Here is a 27,263-nt window from a genome sequence, read left to right on the forward strand (position 1 = left end):
GAAAGGAAGCCTTGTATGGTGGGTAAGTGGGGTCAGGCTAGTTGTGAGGAATGATGAAGGCTGATGGAAGAGCAGAGGGAGTGAGGACTGTGGACCTCATCTCAGGGTCCTGTGAGGAAGGGAGGTCTTGAAGAGAGCTCTCCAAAGGCAGTTTCAGTCATGTCCAGAGGGTGAATTTGCTCTTTTTTCAGGTGAGTTTTTGAATCCCTGGGAGAATAACCCATTTCTGCTTTCCTTTCAGGGGCTCAATGCGCATTGGGAAGGATTTTATACTCTTCACCAAGAAGGAAGACACTATGACCTGCCTCTTCTTGTCTCGGACCTTTCATGAGGAAGAAGGCATTGATGAAGTAGGTCCTATCCTCATGGTCTGAGTCATTATTTCACATTTTGTGGGTCTTCGTGGCTATTCACCGTGCTGTGCTTATTGGGTTTGCAGGATTGCAGCCATGCCCTCCTTGTGGGATTATCTGTTTGGATTAACTGGTTGAGGGGTTAGGCAGACTTCTTAGTGTGAGAGGAGCTAAAAATTTCAAAGCTTTAACCCTACAACCCAGCAATCGCACTACGGGGTATTTACCCTAAATCTACAAATGTAGTGATCTGAAGGGGCACATGTACCTGAATGTTTATAGCAGCAATGTCCACAACAGCCAAACTATGGAAAGAACCTAGATGTCCATCAACAGATGAATGGATAAAGAAGATGTGGTATGTATGTGTGTGTGTACACACACACACACACACACACACACACACAAAAACACAATGGAATACTATGCAGCCACCATAAGAAATGAAATCTTCTCATTTGCAACGACGTGGATGGAACTAGAGGGTATTATGCTGAGCAAAATAAGTCAGTTAGAGACAATTCTCATATGATCTCTCTGATATGAGGAATTTGAGAGGCGGGGCAGGGGTTGACATAGGGAAGGAAAAATGAAACAAGATGGGATCAGGAGGGAGACAAACCAAAAGAGACTCTTAATCTCACAAAACAAACTGAGGGTTGATGGGGGATAGGGGCATAGGGATAGGGCACCTGGGTTATGGACACGGGGGAGAGTATATGCTATGGTGAGTGCTGTGAAATGTTTAAGCCTGATGATTCACAGACCTGTACCCCTGGGGCCAATAATACATTATATGTTAATAAAAATAAAAATGAAAAATAAAGAAAAAAAATCTCAAAGCTTTAGAGAATAGTTGTCCTGTTTCCGAGAATGAGGCCAACAAATGGCAGGAACCAAGAGTTGGATTTGTAGCTTCTCTAGACCTGCAGCCTGAATTTAGTCTGGTGGGGTGTCAGTATGAAGAGTTGTTTTATTAAGGGGAATGTTTTGGCTTCTTGACTATGAGTAGAGAGCACAACCTGCAGTAATAATAACTAATAATAGGAGCAGCACTGTCTTTCCCATATGATGGTGATTTTGTGAAATGTGCTATGATTGTATTTTCCTTTTTAAGAAATTTGTTGCTTTGTCTATATCAGAAGGTACAAGTCAGATACCTATGGGGCCTGGGCAGGTAATGAAGCAGGAAAGTATATGGAAAACATCATGGTAAGTTCTTTGCTAAATGACAGATGACACTTAGCCCCAGCTCATCATTGCTATGCTGGAAAGAAGTCCTAATGAATCTAGAATATTCTGATTTTAAAACATTACAGTAATTAATTATTAAGTTAAACACATGCTCAGTTGATTCTCTTTGTGGCCTGGTGGTTAAGACATCTGCGGAGCTGGACTGGTGAGGTATGTGATTCCTCACCAGAGAGGGGATCAGAGACTAGTCTGCCCAGCCTCAGTCTAGACTCTCTCATGTGTGAGAAATGGTGGCCAGAGCTATACAGAGGGGACTGAGAGGGTCTGCAGAGAGAAATCCTGAGATAGGTGAATTTAGTTAGGGTTTCAATCTCTCTTAGCTGTGATTTAATTTGTGCTGGCCCTATTAGATGTGAGGTTAAATCATAGCAAATTAGTTCATGGTGGGAATGAAAGGCTGTTTTTCCCCACCACCTTTACTTGGCAAGCCAGTGGATTTGTTTGCCTTTTTGGTGCACAGTGTCAGTTCATCCATCATACATGCAGTGAGAGAAGTGCTACAGCTGGAATGAACAGGTTCCTGGGAGAAGGTAGTGCAGGAGAACTTTTGCCCAGGCTCTGGTTTTCAGGAATGTTTCCTGATGGACTGTGCGTAGTGGGAGGAGGGTGGTTAAGTCCATGGAAGTAGCCTGTTGAAGGCCCTGAGGGCTGGTGAGGGCTGTGGGATCAGACTTGGCAGAGGGGCTACCTGAAGAAAGGTGGTGGCCTCTGGAGAGCAGGGAGGGATAGGTCAGGTTTGACCTTTTAAGTAAAGGTGGTGTGACAGTATCAGATTCTCTTTTATTTTTTATTTATTTATTTTTTAAAGATTTTATTTATTTATTTGACAGAGATCACAAGTAGGCAGAGAGGCAGGCAGGTGGGGGGCGGGGGCAGGAAGCAGGCTCCCTGCTGAGCAGAGAACCGGCTGTGGGGCTTGATCCCAGGACCCTGGGATCATGACCTGAGTCGAAAGCAGAGGCTTTAACCCACTGAGCCACCCAGGTGCCCCTCAGATTCTCTTTTAAAAAGATCAGTTTTGTGGGGCACCTGGGTGGCTCAGAACGTTAAGGATCTGACTCTCGATTTTACCTCAGGTCAAGATCTCGGCCCCTGGGATTGAGCCTCCATTGGGCTATGCCCAGTGCATAACCTGCTTTAGATTCTCTCTTTCCCTTTCCCCCTCCCTGCCTGCTCTCACTCTCGGTCTCCCAAAAAAAAAAAAAAAAAAAAAAAAAAAGGAAGAAGAAGAAGAGGGAAAGATAGGTGTTGGAGTTGAGATTCCCTAGCTATGTGTGGCCTGGCAGGACTGCAGCAGGGAGGTCCTTTAACATGTGAGGCCCACAAATCTGGTGTTTGATTAGTGGCGAGAGGAAGGAGGGTCATGAATGATGTACGTTCTGGTGTGGCAGCTAGGGCATGATGTGGGCTGTTTGGAGCTGGTAAAGAATGAGAGTGGCGCCCTGCTCTTTGGTGAAGAGTTTAAGTTCTCCTGGACATGAAAAGTTAAGTCTGGGTCATGAGCTTGGAGGGAGGCCCGGGCTCTGGGATCCTTGGTAGCAGATGAGCTTACCTAAAGGGGTGTACACAGTGAGAAGAGGACCTGGGATCTCAGGGATGCTCTTCTCCAGGGAGAGGACAAGGTGGCACAAGAGACAGGAGTGATCAGATATGTAGGAGGAAAACCAGGAGAGTGGTGACGTTGAAATTAAAGAAGTGTTCTGATGACTGGGATGGGTGCCAGTGGAAGTATATGCTGTTTAAAGTAATGCTGTTGTCACCTGGGCTGTTGTGAAGAATGGGGGTTGCAGAGTCAGGTATAGATTCACAGAACACAAATGGAACTCAGTTCCTCTGGTGAAAAAGCTAGGTTGAAGTTTTTTCCTTACTTGGTGCTAGAAGGTCACTATTTTGGATTGTACTCTAGTGCAAACTCAGCCAAGATTTCAAAATAAGATCATTTTCTACTGAGTAGGAATGTGTCCAAACCATCTCTAGGGATGAATACCATCAGGAATAAAGCTTCTTAGAAAACAGTAAAATGTCTCAGAACCCTTAACAGTTTATCACCCCGACACTTCTTAAAATACAGGACCCCTTTATTCTCAGGGTAGGCCGTTTGATTTGAACCTTCGAGGTGGCTGAGACTGGTTTGCTTTACAGAGGGAATCAAATGTCAGCTATCCACAGGGCTCCTGGGCAGCTGGCTGAGAGAGGGGCACATCTAAAGGGTGTGGCACTCGAGGGTGGGGTTTTAGAAGAAAGAGTAGGATTTTTTCCCCCCAGTTTTATTGAAGTTTAATTGATAAAGGTAGGATTTTTAAAAACATAAGATTAAATTCCATAGCATGAAATAATATATTAAAATACAGGTACAGGGCACGTGGGTGGCTCAGTGGGTTAAGCCTCTGCCTTTGGCTCAGGTCATGATCGCAGGGTTCTGGGATCGAGGCCTGCATCAGGCCCTCCGCTCAGCAGGGAGCCTGCTTCCCCCTCTGTCTCTGCCTGCCTCTCTGCCTACTTGTGATCTCTCTCTGTCAAATAAATAAAATCTTAAAAAAAATGCAGGTACAGTTGAGAGGATAATTACAAAGTGAACACCTAGGTAGCTGTCCTAATAGACTGATACTAGAAGCCCCCAGTGTGTTCCCTCACTAGTTGTATTCCTTACTGCACCTCTGAAGGAACCACCTTCAGGTAACTTTTGTAATGATTATTTCCTTGTTCTCTTTATAGTTTTGGCACCTGTGTTGTGTATGCATTCTTTTTTTTTTTTTTAATTTTATTTATTTATTTGACAGACAGAGATCACAAGTAGGCAGAGAGGACGGTGGGGGGGCGGGGAAGCAGTCTCCCCGCTGAGCAGAGAGCCCGATGTGGGGCTTGATCCCAGGACCCTGAGATCATGACCTGAGCTGAAGGCAGAGGCTTAATCCACTGAGCCACCCAGGCGCCCCTTGTGTATGCATTCTTGAATAGTTTAGTTTTGTCTATTTTATGATGTTTATGTAAGTGGGCTCATGCCATAAGATTGTTTTTTTTTCTATTTTGTCTTTTTCATGTAACAATTTTTTGTTGTTTTTGTTTTAGTAGGGGGAGGGGCAGGGAAAGAAAGAATCTCAAGCAGGCTTCATGCCCAGCTGAGAGCCCAACATGGAGCTTGATCTCACAACCCTGAGATCATAACCTGAGTCAAAATCAAGAGTCGGACACTTAAGCAACTGAGCCAACCAGTCGCCCCTCACTTAGCATTGTTTTTGAGATCCATCCATGTTGATGCTAATAGCTGTTAGTTTGTTCATTGTCATTACTACACACTATTCCATTGTATAAATATGACAGTATAATTTATCCATTCTAAATTGGTTGCTGGTACATATGTACAGGACACACTGCCAGGTTCTGGAGTGGAATTGCTGAGTTGTATGTTTATAGGTATCTTCAGATTCACTAGATAAGTACAAATATCTTTTCAGTAGTAGAAAGAGTAGAATTAACACCAAATTAGGAGAATGGCCAGGGCCATCCCAAGCAGGGAACTGCCCATGCAAAGACCTCCAGGGCATAAATCAGCATATCCAGAGGACCTAGTGCTGTGAGGCTGAGTCTTGGAAAGGGCAGAAGTCAGAGAAGTCAGGCTATAAAGCTTGGATCTCTCCTCTGGGGCAGTGGGGCAGTGTGGAGCCACTGTGGAGAGGGACAAGATGGGGGGTACATTTTGAGGGAGGCTGTTCTGGATCTTCCATCAGTGTCTGCCTGTGCTTTCTCCAAAGGTGATAGTCCCATTGCCCACCTGGAATGCTCGGACCCGGGAACCTGTCACAGACAATGTGGAGAAGTTTGCCATTGAGACAGAGCTCATCTACAAGTATTCTCCCTTCCGCAATGAAGAGGAAGTTATGACTCAATTCATGAAGATTCCTGGGGACAGTGGTAAGTAGGCTTGAGCCTATAGCCCCTAGAAACTAGGAGTTCCAGAGCCATGAATGGTGTGGGGATGGGCAGGTGGCACCTAGCAGGACAAAAGGAGGATTTCTTTCCCAGGAACACTGGTGATCATCTTCAATCTCAAACTCATGGATAATGGAGAGCCAGAGCTAGACATAATCTCAAATCCAAGAGATATCCAGATGGCAGAGACTTCCCCAGAGGGCACGTGAGTGTGGCTGGGAAGGGAGGGAAGTCTTGGAACTGGTGTTCATTTTCTCAGGGAGAGAGCTCAGGAGGTGACTTTAGCGAAAGAGGGATGGGGAGCTCATTCCCTCAATTTCCCAGTATTGGAGTTGATGAAGCTGAGCCTTCCATATTTTCTTACCACAAGCAGGACAAATAGGACAGCAGCTCCACAGCTAAGCCAAAAGAAAAGATTAATGATCCCTTGCCCTGACTCCTTGATTTGGAAACAGCCTTAGAAGTGGGGGAGAATTTGTTGGGTCTGTGGTGGGGCCAGTGGTAGGGCTGGGTCAGGTGTCTATGGAGTGCCTATACTGGGGATGTGAGGGGTGTGCACCCCACACTGAGGGAGCAGCCCTTCAGGGTGGTGAGAAAAGCCAAGATATGAGGTGGAGGGTTTGCAGAGAGCTTTCCTGCCATATCTTTGGTCAAGCTGGTTGTGGGTGGGTGATAGCACTCTTCCATTCCTGCCACCTCTAGGAAGCCAGAGCGGCGCTCCTTCCGTGCCTATGCTGCTGTGCTCTATATTGATCCCCGGATGCGGATCTTCATCCATGGGCACAAGGTGCAGACCAAGAGGCTCTCCTGCTGCCTATATAAGCCCAGGTAGGGGCCTGCCCACCCTGGTCTGCTGTCCTCTTGAGCTGAGGATGGGGCTGTGGCTGTATTTCTTATGGGCATTGTTGGAGTGATGGTAGGAGTGATGATGATAAGAGGTTCTGACAGTGTTGACTACATTTGGGCCTTTAAGCTACTTGTGATTTACTGCATAGAAACTTCTAAGTCTTGAGGAGGGGGCACAGATGGCTGGTGAGCTGTGAAGATTGGCTTTTGAAGCTTGTTGAGTGTGAGTTCTATGACATGGAGGGTGCCCTACCTGGCACAATGAACTGAGCCTCTCAGCTTAAGGGCCAAGGGGCCTTTAGACTCTACACAGGAGAGAGCAAAGTTCCTGGCTGATTGCTGAGATTTGTTTCTGCTGTGGGATTATTGACACATCTGGTGAGTAGTGAGGTGGCTTATCAAAGATGGAGCAAGGGGCAAGTGGAATAAGGAGTTGAGGATTTTGCTAAAATAAGTTTTTTTTGTTTTGTTGGGTTTTTTTTTTTTGAGAGAGAATGAGAGAGAGCACGAGACGGGTGAGGGTCAAAGAGAAGCAGACTCTCCACTGAGCAGGGAGGCCTATGTGGGACTTGATACCGGGACTCCGGGATCATGACCTGAGCTGAAGGCAGTCACTTAACGAACTGAACCAACCAGGTGCCCTAAAATAAGTTTGTTTTTGACTCATCATGAATATAGTGCAGCTTGGAAGGAGGCAGGAGATCAGGGTGCTTCTTGAGTTGCTCAGGTTGCTGCCCTACCCTGCTGCCGCTTGGGTCTTCAGGTTGCTTTTTCCCCTGTTCAGGATGTACAAGTACACATCAAGCCGTTTCAAGACTCGTGCAGAGCAGGAGGTGAAGAAAGCTGAGCATGTAGCGAGGATTGGTAATGTGCACTCCCTGCCCCCTGGGCAAGAGGGGGGGTCAGGTTGGAGTTGTCTGGGGGATACTTGTTGTGGCCAAAGCAGGATCCAAAAAAAGTTCTGTCTAGCACCCAGAGGCAGGCTCTTCTGAACCACCGGTCTAGTTCCTCTTGCACCCCTCCCCTTGCATGCCAATCCTCTCAGCATTTTTTCCCCCAGACTCTACTTTCTCTTTATCAGCAATTTTTAGGGACTTACCTAAAATAGCACCAACTCCTTGATTTGCCCAGAGTGAAGAATCTCACACTTTCCTTGGCCCAAATACTTGTGAAATTAGTTTTCCTGACTCCAGGGAAAAATCTCAAGGTCTCTCATGGTGACGGGGCTTCTTGGCAGCTTGATGGAGAGTGATTGGCTGAGGACTTTGATACCTTCCAGCTCCTGCTGAGGATGTAACTCTGGTTGCCTTGGGCAGTTTTTGACCTGTTCTGGTTCGTTTGTAAAGTTTAAAAAAACATGTCTAAAGTATAAATAGTGCCTGTTTTGTTTGGGGCCTCCAAACAAAAGGATTTTCCTTTTTGTACTGACTCTGCATTCCAGGCAGGGAGGTTGGAGGCAGCTCTTCTGTTCCTTGACAGTGTACATACGTCTTGCCCAGTGGGTACTGCACTGTGAGATTCAGGAGGGATGACTAAGGGTTTTTGAATCTTTGTATTCCTTAATCATGGTTTCTTCTGGATTTTAGCTGAGGAGAAGGCACGGGAGGCAGAGAGCAAAGCTCGGACCTTAGAAGTTCGCCTAGGTGGAGACCTCACGCGGGACTCCAGGGTAAGGCCCCAAATCTGAGCAGCTGTTGTCTAACATTTCTGGCATTAGGATCCCAGAGCTGGCCTGGCTCAGCCCCAGGCTAGTTGTGAACCCCTCGCCCTAAAGCTGCAAAATGGGACATTAAGATGTTTCCAAATCATTATTGAACACACTATATGGCAGAATCTTGGCTAATCATTTCAACATCCTAACAACGATATGGAGTGGCCACTGTTAGTATTCTCAGTTTATAGAAAGGGAGATTGAAGTGAAGATGGTCACTTGCCCCAGGTCACATACCTGAAGGGGTCTGAGCAGTTCTCTACCCCTCTCTGTCTGGCACTATTATTTCAGTTGGGGGTGTTTCCTCCTTCATTTCATCCTGGTCAGGTAAAGCACAGCTTTTGAGTTTGTCCCCATTAAGGCCATTTTTCTGTAGAAAAGAAGTAAATCTCTAAGTGTGGTTCTCAGTCCATGTGATTAAAACAGAAGTTTCAGATGGTGGCTATAATATTGCCTCCTATGGCCCACAGTACCGCCTCCCCTCACTTGGTGCCAACGTATGTTTCCAGGTGATGTTGCGGCAGGTCCAGAACACTGCCATTACCCTGCGCAGAGAAGCCGATGTCAAGAAGCGGATCAAGGAAGCCAAGCAGCGGTGAGTGCCAGGGCTGGCTTTTGTGGGGTTTTTGTTTTTAAGATTTATTTATTTAGTTATTTGTCAGAGAGAAAGAGTGAGAGCACACACAAGCAGGGGGAGCGGTAGGCAGGGGGAGAAGCAGGCTCTCTGCTGAGCAAGGAGCCCATATACAGCGCTTGATCCCAGGACCCTGGGATCATGACCCTAGCTGTAGGCAGCCGCTTAACCAACTGAGCCACCCAGGGGTCCCTGGCTTTTGGTTTTTTTTTAAATTATGTAACGTTTGTACTCATTATTAACAATTTAAGAGCTTCAGGAATCCTCCCCACCTTGTGAGTTTGCTGTTCTATCACAAAGATTGCTTTGAGAGAGCCAGTGATGTTGTGGTCCCAAATGCTTGTCAGTGCCTACTGTAGGTTTTCTCCTGAGGTAGGAAAAGTCAGGGCAGGGCCAATCCCTGGAATAGAACACCAGACCTTCCTTCCTGGCCATTCCCATTCCTCCCTCTGTTTTTTTCTTTTCTTTTTTTTTTCCCCCCTCTCTCTCCCTTCCTTCTCTCTCCTCCTTTTTTCTGTTCCTTTTTTCTTTTTTCTCTTTTTCATTTAAAGGATAAACATATATATTTAATAATATATATCATATATAAATATATATTTTATATGTATATACATCATATATATATGATGCTGATTATATAAAACTTATAAAACACCATTTTTAGAAATACCATCTTAAAACTCCCTTATATTAATACCTTCTGGTACTATTTACTCTTAATATTTTATCCCTGGTTAAAATATGGAGTAATGTTGTAGATTGAGTTTTGGATCTTTTTCATCTAGAATGGGCACTTGCCCTGGCTCATTAGATTATCTCCACATCCCATTTTATGTCTGGAGCTTCTTGGAACTCTGGTCTTAGAATTCCCGAGTTGCTGTTTCTTGGCCTTCCTGCCACAGGCATAGGTTCCCGGATTCTTCTGAGTCAGTGCACTGCTCATTAATCTACTTTTCAACTCCATGATTTTGTTACTCATCACATGACGGTCTCTTTCTCACATACATGTTCATCGTTCTAATGAATTTTTACCTTTTTAAAATTAATTACTGTCATATTAGTGGAGTAGGTATGACCTTGTGTTAGCACAGCATGTAACTATCTTCACAGAGATTTGCAGGAACTTCACAGTATCCCATTCATACTTAAATCTTAACATCCCTGTTTTGTTATCAGAAGCCAGCCACAGTCACATGCTTTTAATTAGGGATGCTCAGAGTCACTGCACAGTACCATACCCCTACCAAGTCTGATGGGTTACACATTTGACTGGAAGTGCAAAATTTATTTCTTAACATGTCTCAAGTTTGAGCTTAAGCTCACATATCTTAAAGAAGATGGTGTTTGTGTGTTAATGGGTTGATCTGCTTACATTTATCCTGTGTCTTCTCAGAGCGCTTAAAGAACCTAAGGAACTGAATTTTGTCTTTGGGGTCAACATTGAACACCGGGACCTGGATGGCATGTTCATCTATAACTGTAGCCGCTTGATCAAGATGTATGAGAAAGTGGGCCCACAGCTGGAAGGAGGCATGTGAGTATTGCCCACCAAGAGCTTTTCAGCCCAAGGTGGTGAGTGGGCCAGTGGGGTGACAGAACTGTCTTCTTTCTCCCTTCAGGGCATGCGGTGGGGTTGTTGGGGTTGTTGACGTGCCCTACCTGGTCCTGGAACCTACACACAACAAGCAGGATTTTGCTGATGCCAAGGAGTACCGGCACCTGTTGCGGGCGATGGGGGAGCATCTAGCACAGTACTGGAAGGACATTGCCATTGGTAATTCCCTTTCTGTTCACTTCTTATCTTAGGAGACCCTTAGTGCCCAAGGGTGTAAATTTAGGAAGAGCAAGAGTCTGGCTCCTACTATGTGTGGGTGTTTCCTTTCCAGCCCAGAGGGGAATCATCAAGTTCTGGGATGAGTTTGGCTACCTCTCTGCCAACTGGAACCAGCCCCCATCCAGTGAGCTACGTTACAAGCGTCGGAGAGCTATGGAAATCCCAACCACCATCCAGTGTGGTGAGCCGGTGGTCGGAACCTCCTTCTGACTCTCCACCATAATCCATGACCCTCTTCTCTCTGTCCCCTTGCTGGCCTCCTGACTTGACTTTCATGGACTCTGGGTCCCACTGGAGATGAGTCTGTTTAGTGATGGCCCTGGGAGCTCAGCCTTGGGGCTGTGTCAAGTCCACCTGTCCCTCCTGAATGAGGCAGAGGGTATCTAACCTGCCAAGCCTAACTTTGGTACCACATTCTTAATGGTGTGAGTGATGACTGAGCCAGAATCCTATTAGAGGAGGGAGAGAGGCTGGGAACATTGAAAAGTCCACGATATAAAATGTCTCTTCTTGCTGGAATCACCATCCCTGAGAAGAATTACTATTCTGCAAGGAAGGCAGAGTTGTAGCCAGCGTAAAGATCTTTGCATGGAAAGTTGGGGGCATCTTTGCCTTGGGCCTGGTTGGGAGGAACCTGTTTACTAAAGATATTGTTATGGGGCAAGGCTGATGTTTGTGGGGGTGTTTTCTGTGTCACAGATTTGTGTCTGAAGTGGCGAACCCTCCCCTTCCAGCTGAGTTCTGTGGAAAAAGATTACCCTGACACCTGGGTTTGCTCCATGAACCCTGATCCTGAGCAGGACCGGTGAGCACTTGCTCTAACAAAGAGATTGTGGGTATCTCCTCTCTCTCCACTGTATTCTCTCTACCCTTTGGGTGAATAACTCGCTGTGCATCTTGAGGTCAGTGCTGATATCCTCACATCTCTGTCTTGCTGCAAATAATAAGTGCCCTGGAAATAAGAATAGATGTCTGTCCTGCAGTGAGTATTCATTCTGTACATTTGGGAACCCTGAGATTGTTGCTGTGGCGAGAGAGAGCATGGATTGGGTGAAGAGGAAGGACCATGTCTTACTTAGGGCCCTGTTTTGCCATCACCTCCCTAACACCCTCTTTCTACAGATGTGAGGCTTCTGAACAGAAGCAGAAGGTTCCCCTGGGGACATTCAGAAAGGACCTAAAGACACAAGAAGAGAAGCAGAAGCAGTTGACAGAGAAAATTCGCCAGCAGCAGGAAAAGCTAGAAGCCCTGCAGGTGTGTGGGTCATGGGCAGTGGACAGAGCTAGCTAGCTATTTTGTTTATGTATTCCAGTGTGGTCAGAAAATAAGTATCCTACCAGAGGTTATCCTACCAGTAACCGCCATCAACTAACATATCCTAACTTTCTATGACTACCTATGTACACATAAATATATATTTTATAATAAAAATATGGAAATTACGTATCATGACGCATACTCTTTAGTGCATACTTTTCTTGAGATACTTTTCCAGAAGTGAATTTGAAAGAGTAAGAGGGTTTGTAAAATCTTACGGCTTTTTATAACTACTTCCAAGTTATTCTCCAGAAGATATATTAATTTGTTTTTTACAAGCAGTACATTTATTTTATTTTATTATTATTATTTTTAAAGATTTTATTTATTTATTTGACAGACAGAGACCACAAGTAGGCAGAGAGGCAGGCAGAGAGAGAGGGAGAAGCAGGCTTCCCGCTGAGCAGAGAGCCCGATGTGGGGCTCAATCCCAGGACCGTGGGATCATGACCTGAGCCGAAGGCAGAGGCTTTAACCCACTGAGCCACCCAGGTGCCCCAGCAGTACATTTATTTTAAAGTATTTTGCAATTTAATAGGCAAAGATACACATCTTATAATTTGAATTTCCTTCATATTTTTAAATTCAACAATTTTTTATTCATCAATTTGTTTTTTCAGGATAGCTTATTCTCTTTTTTTTTCATATTTGTCAGGTTTTTGAGATGTGTTTATGGTATTAATCCTTTATCATTTTTATTATAAAAAGCTTTTTCTTTTCTGGCTTCAGTGTATGTGCAGATGTTACACTAATCTGGATGTCTTAGGCCTGCCTCCATGTCTGCTGAATCCCACTCATCCTTTCTGACCTTTTCCATCAGGCTTTTCTTACCTTTTCTGGCTTCTTTTATAGGAATTTAGTTCATTGGCACTTTTTCCTAGTCTCTCAATTGCTAGATTAATCACATAAAATCCTGTAGTTTGCTGATGATTTAGGGTATTTTTTGTCTCCCCAGTGAGAATGGGAGTCTTACAATAGTAGGACTGTGGCCTAGGTTTTCTTTTTTATACACTGTCCCAGACACATAGTAGGGATGCAGAGAGTATGCTTGAATGTACCAAGATATTCAAACAGCCTCATCATCATGTTTGCTGTGCAGAAAACCACACCTATCCGCTCCCAAGCTGACCTGAAGAAATTGCCTTTGGAAGTGACCACCAGACCTTCCACTGAGGTAAGGCCCAGGCGTGGGGGAAGGGCTTTTTCTTAGGTGTCTCACGCTATGCTCAGTGTTCTTACTCTCCTGTTCTCTTTTAGGAACCTGCACGTAGACCTCAGCGACCTCGGTCACCTCCTTTACCTGCTGTGATCAAGAATGCCCCGAGCAGACCCCCTTCCCTGCAACCTCCCAGGCCAGCCAGCCAGCCCCGAAAGGCTCCTGTCATCAGCAGTACCCCAAAACCTCCTGCCCTGGCAGCTCGGGAGGAGGCCAGTACATCCAGGGTGCTGCAACCACCAGAGGCACCCCGAAAGCCTGCTAACACACCGGTTAAGACTGCGCCCCGGCCCACCCCTGTGGTGCAGCCACTGTCACCATCTCTGCTACCCAACTCCAAGAGCCCTCGGGAGGTCCCTGCTCCCAGAGCCATCAAGACTCCAGTGGTCAAGAAGCCAGAGCCACCCAGTAAACTCTGCCCAGTAAGATGCTTTATCTCTTCCAGCCCTGCGTCTACCCTCAGTGGTATAGGAATGGAATCAGGCTGTGTCAAAGCTGTACTGGGGGAGCCTCACTGGAGGTCATCGAATCTAAAGCTTTTTGTTTCCTGAGGAGGAGTCTCAATAGCTGAAGGCACTTGATCTGGTCAGGGTGCAGAGCAAGGTGATTTCCTGTCCAAGGAGCTCTTCACTGCTCCCTTCGAGTTCTGGTCTGCCATAAATTTGAGTCCCCACCACCAGCTTCTATGGTATAGGTATAGGTTGACAGCTTGGTGACAGCCATGGTGGGCTACAATGATCTGCATGTCTCAGGGTAGTCATAGCTGACTGGTCAGGCAGGCTAAGGGAGAAATAAACTGAGAGGCTCACTCTGCTACAGCTTTGAACAAAGGGCCTTGTGGGCACAGGGATAAGGAGGTTGCTGTATACTGAGTAATGTCAGGAGGCTCAGCCCTGGGGGAACTGAGAAGCATACGAGTGGAACAGCTCCTTTAGGCCGGGTGGAATCTTCCTGCACTTCAGGGACTGACAGGGGCCCTCCTTATATTCCCTCTCCTCTTGCTGTAGACCACTCAGGGTCGGAAGCGGACTCTTGGGGTCTCTGATGAAGAAGAAGCTGAGGAGGAGTCTGAGAGGAGGAAAGAGAGGTCTAAGCGGGGCAGGTTTGCTGTGAAGGAAGAAAAGAAGGACTTGAATGAGGTAGGTGGTCCCGGGTGAGGTTAGAACGTCCTTCCCCAGGATTGCAGTCTGTACCAACTCCATTTTTGTTTTGTGATTTGAGCCTCCCAGAAGCCCAGTTCATCTCTATAGGACTCAGTCACACAGATGACTTAGAAACATGGTGCCAGGTAGGCCTCTGAGTGAGACTGGCTTCTGGCTCTTATCACTGGCTGGAGGTCACACATAGATCAGGGAGGCTTGAAACTCTTTGCTTCCCAGTGTCTGTGACTTTTCTTTGCATACTGTCTTGTTTATAAAGGTGACAGAAGGGTAGATACTCAAGGTAGTGATTTAGAGAGCAGCTCTTGGTGAGACATGAAAATTTAAATGGCCTCATATAATATGAAGTGACAGCTAATGACCTTGGGTTCCAGTCATTTAAAAATCTGCTTTTCAGGGGCACTGGGGATGCCTCTGATAGACTCTCTTCTCCTTACAGCTCTCAGACAGTGCTGGGGAAGAGGACCCAGCTGACCTTAAGAGGGCTCAGAAAGGTGAGTTTGGGGAGGTACGTGGCAGCCTGTGGGGAAAAAGGGTAGTGGGGCCCCTCTGCCAGCAACTGCTTATCCTGAAGGCTCTTGTGAAGGTTTTCCTGGCTCTAGGCTCTTGTGCAACAGTGGTTCCAAGTCTGATCCTGAGAAGAATTCTGAAGATAGCACACCCTTATCTGTATTTTTAGCACAGGTTTCTTGGCTTGCACTTCTGGCAGGCTGTCATCCTGCCGCTCTTTGGCACCCTCATGGCAGATGGGGAAGGAGACCAGGGTGGCTGGGCTCCATGTTCCTGGCAAAGTATGGGCAAGCATGTAGGGGTTCTTGTCCCTGCAAATCCTGGGACCGCCTCTCTCAAGGTGGCCCTGGCTGAGTGGGGAACTTCATTAGTTTTTTGACTCTTGCTCCATCCTCATTCTCTCAGATAAAGGGTTGCACGTGGAGGTGCGTGTGAACAGGGAGTGGTACACAGGCCGTGTCACAGCTGTGGAGGTGGGCAAACATGTGGTGCGGTGGAAGGTGAAGTTCGACTACGTGCCCACAGACACCACTCCGAGAGACCGCTGGTAACACCCCTTTCCAGAGGTTCACAGAGTTGGCCAGGCCAAAGGGAGGTCTGTCCCTGGCCTCCCAGCAGGTGGCTCATCCTGGGCATCTGGGATGCACATGACAAGTGCTGTGTGACTTCTAGGGTGGAGAAAGGCAGTGAGGACGTGCGGCTGATGAAGCCCCCTTCTCCGGAGTACCAGAGCCCTGATACACAGCAGGAGGGCGGGGAGGAGGAGGAGGAGGTGGTGGTGGCCCAGCAGGCTGTAGCCATGGCAGAGCCCTCTACTTCTGACTGCATCCGCATAGAGCCTGACACCACTGCCCCGAGCACCAACCACGAGACCATTGACCTGCTCGTCCAGATCCTCCGGTATGTGTGTCTTCCCACTCTGGGGCTAACTGTGGCGCTCCGCACTTTTTCTTGCTATTCTGAATTTCTGTTCCCACCTTTTCCTTTCTTTAGGAATTGTTTACGGTACTTTCTGCCTCCAAGTTTCCCCATCTCCAAGAAGGAGCTTAGTGCTATGAATTCAGATGAGCTAATATCATTTCCTCTGGTGAGTTTGGCCTAACTTTTATTTTTATTTTGTGTGGCCCCTCAGCTTTGTGCTTTTTGTAATTGCCAGCTCTTACTATGTCTTTGTCCTCTCCTCCTGGCAGTAGCTTGTTGTGACTGGCATGTAGAAGCCAATCATACGCTACCATAAGATGCTGGGGCTGAGTCCTCACTTAGGGGCAGCAGGCCTGGTTTGACATGTCACAATGAGTATATCCTTTTTCCTCTACCCCAGCAAAGGGGGTAAACTTGTCCCAGGCAACAGGGAGGAACTTAGGCTCAAAATGCCTGAAACTTGACTCTTAGAGCAAGGTAGAGATGTGTTGGAAGTAAGCACTAAGTGTTGTTATGCTCTTGGGGCACAGGCTCTGTGCTGGACCTCTTAATGAGCAGCAGAAGAGAGTCCTGCCTCCTAAGTGGCTTATGGTTCAGTAGGGATTAAATTTTTACCAGGTAGTTGGACATGAGACTGAGAACATTAAGTGCTGTGGAAGCAGGTGTTGGGCTGTGGCAGCAATGGGGAGGGAGAGAGCAGCAGTCTGAAGTGCCTGTGTGACAGGGAAACTTTGAGGCAGGGGGACTTTGTGAGCAAGGGGTCAGAGTGATGAAAGTTCCCAGGTTAAGGCAGCAGGCTGTGTGAGGAGCACTTTGGGAAGAAGAGAGCCTGAGGGCCAGGATATGGTGCATCTTGGTCTTAGCATAGTGGCTTAAACCTTGTATAAAATGGAGGGCTAGCAAAAGTGTTGAGTTGGGGGAATTTGTCAGTCTGAACCTGGTCTAGGACAAGAGGCAACAAACTTCCTGTAGAGGGCCAGCTAGCAGATATTTTCAGCTCTGGGGGTTATACAGTCTCTGTGGTAACTACTGAACTCCACTATTACAGCATGAGAGCTGCAGTAGACAATTTGTAAAGGAGTGGATATGGCTGCGCTCCAGTATAAGCTCTATTTACAAAACAGGCAGCGGGCTGATTTGGCCTGGGGCTCTAGTGTGCTGACCCTGCCCTAAGAGGATACTTCTCATGGTAGTGTGGGTGGGATGGGTGGATGGGAGATGCAGGGGCAAGGGGGCAGGTCCACTTGTGAAAGGTCAGAGGTGAGGGAGTGGCAACTTGAGCCAGAGTGGTGGGAGTGAACTGGTGGGTGAAAGGGCCATGTCAGGTTGTTGACTGGAAGCAAGTGATGGGGGAGGAGGCAGAGCCCACGTGCTTCTCTATGTCTCAGGCCTGTGGGAAGTGATGACAAAGCTATTAACTGGGAGAGAAAACAGAGGGTTGAGGGTAAGAGAGGTGATGAATTATGATGTATGTTGGGCTGGAAGCACCAGCACCTACATTTCTGGTGATGTCCAGTGGGCAGGTGGAGATTGGGGACTGGGCACTTAAGGGGTGCAAAGGCCAGGACTGCAGAAGGGATCTGGGAGTTGTCTTCATTGAGGGGGATAGACATTTTTATGGTTAGAATCGCTTAAGTTTTCTAGGGAGGAGTTTCTAAACAATAGAACTAGAATCGAAACTGCAAATCTAGTATTTTCAAGATGTTGGGGCCTCGTGTGGCAGCTATGTGCTTGATGGTTTGCCAGAGAGGAAGAGATGGGGTTTTTAATCTCCATTCTTTTTTTTTTTTTTTTTTAAAAGAGATGTTAGGTGTTGAGGAAACAAGCTCAGAGAGGTGAATAGTCTGTTGTGATAAAACTCAGATTTGAACCCAGGTACCTCTTCTTTAGGACAAGGGTCTTGCCCTTCTACCAGAACTGCCTTGCTTCCTGAGATGAGAGGGGAGGAGCAGGCAGAGGGAGCTAGAGGATGGCAGAGCTCCTGGTCGCTTCCCCAGAAAGCTCCATGCCTCAGCTCTTGTGCTTGTTGAGGCTGCGGGTGCTCTCTGCAAATCCCAGGAACAAACCACTAACAGGATGGCTAGGGTGACCTGGCAGCCTCTTGTCAGATTTGTTGATTTGGGCTTAAAGTTGTTGCCAGACTCAGAGCAAAGCCTGAGTGCAGTGGGATCTTTGCTGCTTAGACCAGAAACATAGCCAGGAGTATCTGAGCCTCAAAGAGTCTATTAGCTTGTGCTTATAAAAGGAGGTATACGACCAATGCATCAACTTTATAGTCTGCTGATTGTAATGTCTACAACAACTCAAACTAATTTTTTAATGTCAGGGACACAAGAGAGTCTAATGTTCATTATGTTTTTGTCAGCCTGTAAAAGATCCTTTTTGCTATCATACTGGAGTAAGGGTTCCATAAAGTCCTCAGGAGTCCTGCAAACATTAGATTTAAATATATGTTTTTAAAAAATAATATAACCATGCAAATCTATAATAAATAAAAAGTTTAAAGAGTTAAAAAAACTAACATCATGGACTCAAGACATTGTATACTGAGTTTTAATATTTTGGAGTGTGCTCAAACATTTATTTTGTGCTTCCAACATAATTATTTTTTACATAAAACTTCAAATTTCTTTGCCATCTTGGTTTAATAAGATAATTCTCTAAGTTGTAAGGTAAATGACACAGTTAAGTACTTGCCAGTAACACTTTTTAAAACCGCAGTCAGGAGCCTGTAACGCTTTTTAAAAACAGGAGCCCCTCAATGGCAGGTAGCTCATACATTTTTACAGAAGCATATAAACACAAGTTGATAAGACCCCAGTGGTCAGCCAGAACCACTCATTTTCATCAAATGACCTTACCATTCTTATTGGTGGCTTAGGAGTAAATGTTATAAATTTGAGCTTTGAAAATAGATACTGCTCAGACTTTTTTACAATTAGATTCCATGTTCGAATTCAAAATATTTCTTTTGAAGCAACTGTTCTGCTACCTTTTTTTTTTTTTAAACATTTTTTTTTTTTTTTTTTTTTTTTAAAAGATTCCATTTATTTATTTGACAGAGAGAGATCACAAGTAGGCAGAGAGGCAGGCAGAGAGGCAGGCAGAGAGGCAGGCAGAGAGGCAGGCAGAGAGAAGCAGGCTCCCTGCTGAGCAGAGAGCCCGATGCGGGACTCGATCCCAGGACCCTGAGATCATGACCTGAGCCGAAGGCAGCGGCTTAACCCACTGAGCCACCCAGGCGCCCCTCTGCTACCTTTTAAAAGTTTGAAAAGCCTCATGTCTAGAGAAACTGCTAGTTTACCATCACTACCCCACATCTTGGAAATTTCAGGTACTTAGGAAAGGTAGTAAAAGCTCTGATCCTGCTTATAGAAGTATACTACACAAATCTGGAGGTATTTGCATTGGTGGATGTTTGATAAATATTTCTGGAAGAGAACTTTTGGTTCTTAACATTGTGGGGTGTGACTTCAAGTGGACTGTCAGGAGGACTGGTGAAGTTAGAAAGGTGTGATTGAGCTGGGAGAAGGACTTGTCCTTTATTGCCAACTGGAATGGGAGAGTCATTCCTCACATTTACTAATGGCTTGCTGTCTGCCAAGGGTTGAGGACTTCACATTGGGTGATCCTACCTCCCTCCTCATGGCAGCCTCATGAGATGGGCTAGAAAACCCACTTGTCCCTTGTGTGTGACCTCCCTTCACACTGAGCCTCCTTGTGCTGGGCCAGTTGGGTGGGGATACAAGTGTCATTTTAGAGTGACCCTGGGGACCCCTGTAAGCTCATGCACTCACCCTCTGGGTTCCCTCCCTACAGAAAGAGTACTTCAAGCAGTATGAAGTGGGACTCCAGAATCTCTGCCATTCCTACCAGAGCCGTGCTGACTCACGGGCCAAGGCCTCCGAGGAGAGCCTGCGTACTTCTGAGAGAAAGCTCCGAGAGACAGAGGAGAAGCTGCAGAAGCTGAGGACCAACATCGTGGCGCTCCTGCAAAAGGTGCAGGAGGTGAGCCAGGCAGCCCTCTCATTGCAGCTGGACCACCTGGTGTCTCAGGGAGGGGGGCCTGGGCACCTCCTGCTCCCTTCTCCCCACTCACAGGAATCTGTGGTTCCAACCCTGGCTGCACAGCATCCTGACCGAGAGGGCTGGAGGTGGTGCGGCTGCCTGGGCCTCATCCCAGCCAGACCCACGGTATCAGATTTTTGCCCTTGTTTAGATATTCTGATTTACAACCTGGTTTGAGAATCCTCCAAGCCATAAAACAGAAAGAAGTTCTCGCTTTTCCAGATGACGCCCAGATTGGGATTGGGTTGCCCAGAAGTGGGGAGTGCCCTGCAGGGTCCTGCACCCAGGCAGTGAAAACTGTGGACTTGTTCTGTGTCTGTCCTGGGGATACTGGGTGAACCAGATAGGCAAGATAAGGTCCCTAACCTCATGGCCCAGTAGTCTAGGCCTTCTACAAGAGAAAGAAAACAGAAGGCCACTTCTGTTAGAACACTTAGGGTGTTCTAAGAAGGGGGTATTTGAGCTGAGAGTAGAGTCAGTTACACAAGATTGGATGTGAGTGCTTTGAGCAGAGAGAAGACTAGGACCTGAGGCCCAAGGTAGGGAGTTGTGGGCAATAGAAGAGGTGGGGCCTATGTGAAGTCAGGGTGTGGCACAATCCTGTTTGTAACCTAAGATATTTATTCTGGTTGGTTGTAGAAATCCTGGAGTGGGGTGGAAATTAGAAGCCAGGGCTTGGGTGAGGAGGTTCTCACACTTACCTGCGTGAGAGATTTGGTGGCCTAAATCTTGGATGGTGACTATGAGAAAGATTTTGTAATATTTGGGGGTAAGGAAGGAAACAGGGGTGATTCTTCTGGTTTGTCTTGAGCTGCTTGGTGAGGGACGGTGGTAGGTAGCCTGTACTAAGACGGGCACAACCTGGGGTGGAATAATGCAGTTGGGCTGTTCGGAATACTGAGTCTGAGAAGTCTGCAACACATCTAAGGCACCCGGGAACCTGGGGTAAAGGCAGGGCAGGAGCAAGAAATCTGGGCGTCATCTGTGCACAGAGGATGGGGAGGGGGGAGAATGATCAAGATGGGACAGGCCTGACAGCCAGGGTGGAGGGGGAAGAGGAGGGGACTCTGGGCTCAGGCTCCTTTGCCTGTGAGAAGGATGGGGAGCCCCACCACCACCTTCTGGCTTCTAGCTGACTGCTCCCTTCTATTCCAGGACATAGACATCAACACAGATGATGAGCTGGATGCCTACATCGAGGACCTGATCACCAAGGGGGACTAAGGGGCTCAGAGACAAAGATCAGCTCCTCTGCCCTTTAAGGCAGAGTTCTTGGGGGGGTGGTGTTTTGTTCATGGGTTGGTGGACTTACCTTGGTTTGATTCACGTGAGACATTTGTGCTTTTGGAGGGAAAAATTCTCTGATTCTTTGAATCTTCCTCCCTAAGTTTATAAATATTTATTTTTTAAAAGAAATAAGATGCTGCACCTGCTGTGAGACCATACATTTTTCTTTTGGTGACTCTTGGGCAAAGGACAGAGAACCAGGATGCCAGGCTCCTTCAAGTCTTGTCTCCTGGCTCCTCAAGATGTGGTAAACCCAGTGTCATCCATAAGTCGGAGAGGCTTTGGGGGCAGGCCTCGTCTCTTCTAGAGGATGAACAATGTTGAAATCTGAGGGGTAGAGGGGGGAAAGAGCCCTCCAGAGTGGTGCTTCTCCTATGGGCTCTGATCTGGGGGACCCCTGGGGGCTATGGGTCAGGATGAGGCTCAGTGCCGAGCTGCTCCTTCTCAGGTCAGGGACATGAATGTCGGCCCAGGCAGCTGTCAGTCATCTTAGCTGTGACATTGTCTAAACAGCTTGGGAAAGAAAGAGCCTCCCATTCAACCTCCCCATCCACCATTCAAGTTCTGTCTGTTGCAGTGATTTCCTTAGTTACCATGGACATTGAGGTTTCCCACCCCAAAAATTTGAGTCCAGGTTGAGTAGTAGATGTGACTCTAATGGGATACACACTGAATGAATGAATTCCAAAGGATTCTTTTTGAGAAAGCTGCTTATGACAGAGCCCCTGGTGCTGATCTGGTGGTGACCTCTGCCTGTGGCGGGCTCGGGAGGGAGCACACTGCCTCAGATGGTGCTGGCTGATCTGGAGAACCTGCTGCTGCTGCTGCTTTTACTGTTACCCCTCTGCCTGGCCCCACTGGTCCCTGCTCTGGGCCAGACCGAAGAGGGGGTCACTGAGCCACAGGGACCCCAGAGGCAGCTTTGTTGGGAGCACACCATGCCTTCCCTCCCATCTAGCCACAGCCTCACACAGCTGTGTCCTTCAAGTGACTTCTCAGGGTCAAAGACAAAGGCAAAAGTTGCTGAGTTTCTCTTTAGTGGTCATTGGAAAAATTCTGGTTTGATTTCCCCCAACTCTCCTCTCTCCTCTTTATTTGGGGACTTTGGGTTTTCTAGAGGCACAGGAACTATGGCCTGATACCGCTGGTCTGTGATTCATCAAACGTTTCTGAGTGTGTTTCTGGCATCTACCCACCCCAGGTCAGCAGTGGCCCACATGCCACTCTGTGGCCTCTGCAGAAGACTGGGAGGTACTGGTGAGGGAAGTCTATCCACTTGTGCGTGTGTCCAGAAGCACCTGCAACTTGTGGGTTTGGGACTTACCCAAACCACACCTCTGGGGGAGGGTTATTTGGGGAAATACCACTCAGAACCTGGCCTCTTCCTCTGGAAGTTCTCTGAGCCTTGGTGTTTCTTGAGCTGGTAATTCCTCTCCTGTCCAGCTCGCTTTCCTTCTTCCCAGGCAGCATGTGGTTTATTTTTGTCCCCAAACCTGTTGTTTTTAATCTAAAGGAAGTTGGTTCTGCATTTTTACCAGAGGGCAATACCCAAGTTTTTTATTTACACAGCTGTAATCAAAATGCAATACTATAAAACTTTTATTGGTGAGACTCCTGAACTCAGTCTCTTTTCTTCTGTTAGCACTTTCTACTTCATTCTTTCTACCACTATGGTTTTAAACTGTCTTCAGATTATTCCTCATCACCATCTTCCTTTTTCTGTATTCACATTCCTTAACACACACAGAAACAAATGCTGAATTTTTTAATAAAAAAAAAATTTTTTTTAAATTTATTTGAGAGAGAGAGATGACAAGTAGGCAGAGAGGCAGGCAGAGAGAAAGGGGGAAGCAGGCTCCCCACTGAGCAGAGAGCCCGATGCGGGGCTCAATCCTAGGACCCTGAGATCATGACCTGGGCCGAAGGCAGAGTCTTAACTCACTGAGCCCCCAGGCGCCCCCAAATGCCAAATTCTTAAAACATTTCAGCTTGAACTCCATGTGCCCACTTTGCTGTTTAAATCCAGCCACAGCTGTACTGAATGCAGCCTGTTTCCCAGGCAGAGCTCCTGCCATTCTGGGTGGGAAGATAAAGTTCAAGAGTCCCTCCCCTGTCCATGTGATGGGACCTGCTTGGAACTGTCTGAGGACTTGGGAGGAAGGAGGAAGTGGTCAGGCTGGTTTGTAGCCTGAGGGCCCGTAGCACAATGGCAGCAAAAAGGTGAATGAGTACAGCATTGCTTGTTTTTAAAGAATGGGAGCAATGGGGTCTTTCTTTAGTTTTTAAGTGACACATACATAACAGTAAAAATTCAAACACTACAAAAGGCTGGAAAGCCTGAAAAGCAAAATACCCTTTCACCTGTGATCCCTGTTTTCTCCCTGAAAAGAATATCCATGCTGAGCACACATCTGTTCTGTTTCTGCCTGTTTCCCTCTCAGTGTATCTTGGAACCTGTTTCAGAATAGCCCATATGGGTCTACTTTTTTCTTCTGCACAACCCAATAGCATTTCATTGTCTTGGATGTACTGTTTAAGAGTCTACTAAAACACTTGGGTTAACATTTATGGCAAATGCTATGATGAGAGAGAGAGAGTGTGTGTGTGTGTGTATTATTAACTCAGATCTATATGTATGTATGGTAAATGCCAAAGAGAAATGGCTGTGTCAAATGATAGATACTAATATTAAAATACTAAGATACAGTCCAGAAAAGACGTCCAACTTTAACTCCTACCAACAGTGTATTCCCCACCACCATCACCCACCACACTTTTCAGTATGCAGTTTCTTCCATCCTGTGTACCCATCTGGAAGGTGAAAGTGGTGTATTTCTGAGTTGGTTCGAATTAAGTAAGATTGAGCACCTTCATTGGCCAGTTATATCTCTGATGCAGTCTGTAGTTCTGAATCTGGATTAGGGACTTTACAAAAGTGTTTACAGAAATATAAGATGATAACCAAGGGGTGAAGTCCTCAGGAGAATGTTCACCTTGTATAACCCCTTCAGGCCCTAAGTGTCCCACAGATTTAGGGTTATAACCCCCACTTTAGGATCAATACTGTATTACTAAGTCAGGACAAAGCTCTAGCATGTTTGTTTACTCAAGGAAGGCACAGGTTAATAGGTTGAGAAAAACTCTGGTTCCTTCTTCATCTGAGTGACATCATTTTTTAGCTGCTCTTGTTGGGTCCAGTTCCCCATGTCTCTATGACTGCCTTTCAGACCTGTGGTTCAAGCAGTGGTATCCAAGAGTTCATAGCTCTAAGGACCAGCAAGTGATAGAGCTCAAATGTCTCTGCCATTTATTAGAATACAAGGCTTGACTGAAGTAGGCAGTGGCTCCTGGCTACTTATCCCTATTGGAAGGTTCTCTAGCTGAGCCAGGCTATCCTGCTGGTGGGTGGTCACTAAGGTGCCTGAAAGATCCTCAGAATTCCACTGGAGGGTTCTGGCTTTTGTTGGAGATGGAACCTGAAGCTTCCTTTGTTTGTTTTTCTTTCTTTTTTTTTTTAATTTTAACAAGATTTTATTTATTTACTTGACAGAGCGAGAGAGATCACAAGTAGGCAGGCAGACAGAGAGAGGGGAAGCAGGCTCCCCGCTGAGCAGAGAGCCCGATGCGATGCGGGGTCCTTCAAGCAGAGGCTTAAGGCACTGAGCCACACAGGCGCCCCCTGAGGCTTCCTTTGGAATGACCACATTGCTTTTGGGTCCCTGAACAGGTAAATGGCCAGCTTGGCCAAGGGAGGCAGAGCTCCAAGGGAACATGCTTTCTCTGCTGCCCTGTTTGAGGCCTCAGACTGTTCTGTCTGTTCTTAGCACTAATGGGGTCACCCTCTCCAATAGTGAGTGAGCAAGACGAAGACTGGACAGAGGAAAGCCCTGGCAAGGAGCATCTTGTTTTGCAATGAGCCAAAATATTGACCAGTCTACCCCTCTACCCCTCCACCCCCACCTTTTTCATCCAGGAACTTGCAATGTGCCTGGCCTAACTAGGGCTCCTGGTGGGTCCTGTAGAAATTTCCTTCCAGCTCACATGGCTTCAGAGAAATCACTGCCCAGCCTGGCTTATTTAAGGTATGAGGCAAGTTCAGCTGAAATCTACTCAGAGGCCCACATAGATAGCCATTAATCTAGGGCTGGTCTGACTGAAGTTGGAATGGAGTCCAAAGCCCTTGTCCTGACCCTGAATTTTTGTGTCCAAGATTCACTGGTCCCTGCAAGCTACCTGTAGGCATTTCACTGCTTACTCAGTGGCCCTCCTGGGGTGTTACTCCATAGCCATCCCCATAGCCTTCTAGCCATTTGGCCTGTTTCAGCATCCCCTAAGGGCGAGGAGTGGTGGGGCTTCCATCCATTCTCCTCCCCAACCTCCTCCGGGGCTGTCCTGCAGGTTGCCTATGGTACATTCTGGCATTGCCAGCAGCTGGCAGCCAAGGTCTAGAGAGTGGGGGAGCTCATACCACTGGGGCACACTTGGACCACAAAAAGAAGGATCTGATGGACATAGACATCTCTTTTACCCCTTTCCCCTCTGGACTTGAGTGGGAGGCTTCCATGGGATTCGCTGGGGCCACTTCCTGCTCCAGCAACCACCTGTTGTTTGTGAAGCTGTGGCCAGCTGTAATTCACCATTTTGTACTGTCCCTCCCTTTACACTTTAGTGAAGGTCTGGGGGCTCTCCAATCTCCTCAATGCCCCTACCATTTAGGCCAATCTGTCACCGGGTGTGGGACACTATGGTGGGAGGAGAACTATTTGTTAGAAGAGTAAGAGTTTTCAGTTCCTTACTCTAAACCAACTATCACAAAACATGCGCTGGAAAACTAGCTGCAAATTTTTACCTGGCCCAGAAGACGCGCGCGGCCAGGATTCAGCCGCAGTCCCATCCAGGCGCCGGCTTCTCCCAACCCGCCGACCGTTGCGGTCGGCCCAGGGCGCCCCCTACGCCAGCTCTCCAGACCCTCGAGGCAGGAACGTAACAGCACCTGCACAGTGCAGCTGCGTGGCACCGTGCTGCTATCTGGCACGTGCGGCTGCGCCCTGCGCAAGAGCCTGAGAACACAACAAGTCCGCCAATGGGGCGGTGGGACATGAGAGCAGAGGATGGGGAGGAAGCCACCGAGACCAAACTCAGGTTCTCGAGGCCCGCTGGCTACACGGTCCGGCAGTGAAGGGCTGGCGGCACCACCAAACAGGGCCAGATTGGGGGCAAGCTGGGGGGCGGCGGCCCCATGGTCTTCACATCCTAGGGCGAGCGAAAGGCCTTGGGCATCCAATGACCTCCCCACACCCCAAGCAGAAAAGTGGCTGGTGTTTTTTGTTGTTTTGTTTTTTTCTTCTGGCGTCTGTGTATTAAGCCCAAGTTGTTTTTCAACCTTTTTTTTTTTTTGGCCACTGCAGAAAGCATTTTGTATAGATGACTTCGTGGTATGGTGCTTTTATATCTGCAAGACATAGGACCTGGAAAGGAAGCTGCATGTTTTACGTCTTAAAATAGCCATCTTCAGGTAGTTTTCCTTGAAGGTCTGGCCTGCTTGCCAGCCTGTCGGCCTTTCCTTGGACCTGAGGCATCTTGTGTCTCACAACCTTGGCCCATTTTCTGCTGGTTTGTCCTTAGCTTGGTGTATGTTGTTACTTGAAAGGTAAACCCTTTTAGGATTTGGAGATTCTTAATCATGTTTAGGAAAATCTTTCCCTTTCTCTTCATTGCCTTCCCTCCAAACATTCTCTTACGTTTTGTTGCAATATTGAAAAAAAAAAAAAGTCAGTGTGCACTCCCTGCGGAATACATTTTAGTTTAAGCGATACGACAAGAGTCAAGCTCTGATTCTTCTTTCAGATGGAAATTCCCTATGTTCACCCATTTATTAAGTGAACAACCATGGTCATTATTTATATTCCATTCTGTTTGGTGGGCTTGCTATGACCCTTGGACATGTCAGTGAAGACATCCTGTTATCAGTTGGAGAGGTGATTCTGATGTGAGAGGTGGAGCCCCAGCTGAAACTAGAATTTTGGGGATCAGGAGCATCTAGATGGATCAATCTCCCTCACTGTTTTGGTTTTTTTTTTTAATACTTTCCCAGCCTATTCATAGAATTTATTCTGTTAAGTGAAATTTATTTTTTTAAAGATTTTATTTTTATTTATTTGAGGGGGAGAGAGAGAGAGAGAACAGGAACGCGGGGGTAAAGCGGGAGGGAGAAGCAGACT

At 47.0% G+C, this 27,263-nt stretch overlaps 1 protein-coding gene across 4 annotated transcripts in view; it reads left to right on the plus strand.

The window, feature by feature from the left end:
* MORC2 (MORC family CW-type zinc finger 2) overlaps nucleotides 1-22,659 on the plus strand; it is a 42,375-nt gene extending 19,716 nt beyond the window's left edge. For 2 of the 4 annotated variants that reach the window (XM_080821116.1, XM_080821118.1), the window contains 22 exons: nucleotides 242-350; nucleotides 5,360-5,519; nucleotides 5,631-5,742; nucleotides 6,240-6,365; nucleotides 7,168-7,247; nucleotides 7,970-8,052; nucleotides 8,604-8,689; nucleotides 10,122-10,262; nucleotides 10,348-10,502; nucleotides 10,615-10,743; nucleotides 11,262-11,367; nucleotides 11,685-11,817; nucleotides 12,980-13,054; nucleotides 13,138-13,518; nucleotides 14,104-14,235; nucleotides 14,696-14,750; nucleotides 15,172-15,313; nucleotides 15,439-15,666; nucleotides 15,760-15,853; nucleotides 19,507-19,695; nucleotides 19,789-19,881; nucleotides 20,911-22,652. In XM_080821116.1, coding sequence (XP_080677242.1) covers nucleotides 242-350; nucleotides 5,360-5,519; nucleotides 5,631-5,742; nucleotides 6,240-6,365; nucleotides 7,168-7,247; nucleotides 7,970-8,052; nucleotides 8,604-8,689; nucleotides 10,122-10,262; nucleotides 10,348-10,502; nucleotides 10,615-10,743; nucleotides 11,262-11,367; nucleotides 11,685-11,817; nucleotides 12,980-13,054; nucleotides 13,138-13,518; nucleotides 14,104-14,235; nucleotides 14,696-14,750; nucleotides 15,172-15,313; nucleotides 15,439-15,666; nucleotides 15,760-15,853; nucleotides 19,507-19,695; nucleotides 19,789-19,881; nucleotides 20,911-20,979 — 2,878 coding nt within the window. In that variant the 3' untranslated portion in view covers nucleotides 20,980-22,652. Of the gene's footprint in view, nucleotides 1-241; nucleotides 351-5,359; nucleotides 5,520-5,630; nucleotides 5,743-6,239; nucleotides 6,366-7,167; nucleotides 7,248-7,969; nucleotides 8,053-8,603; nucleotides 8,690-10,121; nucleotides 10,263-10,347; nucleotides 10,503-10,614; nucleotides 10,744-11,261; nucleotides 11,368-11,684; nucleotides 11,818-12,979; nucleotides 13,055-13,137; nucleotides 13,519-14,103; nucleotides 14,236-14,695; nucleotides 14,751-15,171; nucleotides 15,314-15,438; nucleotides 15,667-15,759; nucleotides 15,854-19,506; nucleotides 19,696-19,788; nucleotides 19,882-20,910 lie in introns of all 4 variants that reach the window. The other 2 variants (XM_080821117.1, XM_080821119.1) reach the window with 2 other exon arrangements.
* Nucleotides 22,660-27,263: the final 4,604 nt, after the last annotated feature.

Source organism: Martes martes (assembly GCF_963455335.1).
Source record: "Martes martes genome assembly, chromosome: 13".
NCBI classification, from domain to species: Eukaryota; Metazoa; Chordata; class Mammalia; order Carnivora; family Mustelidae; genus Martes; species Martes martes.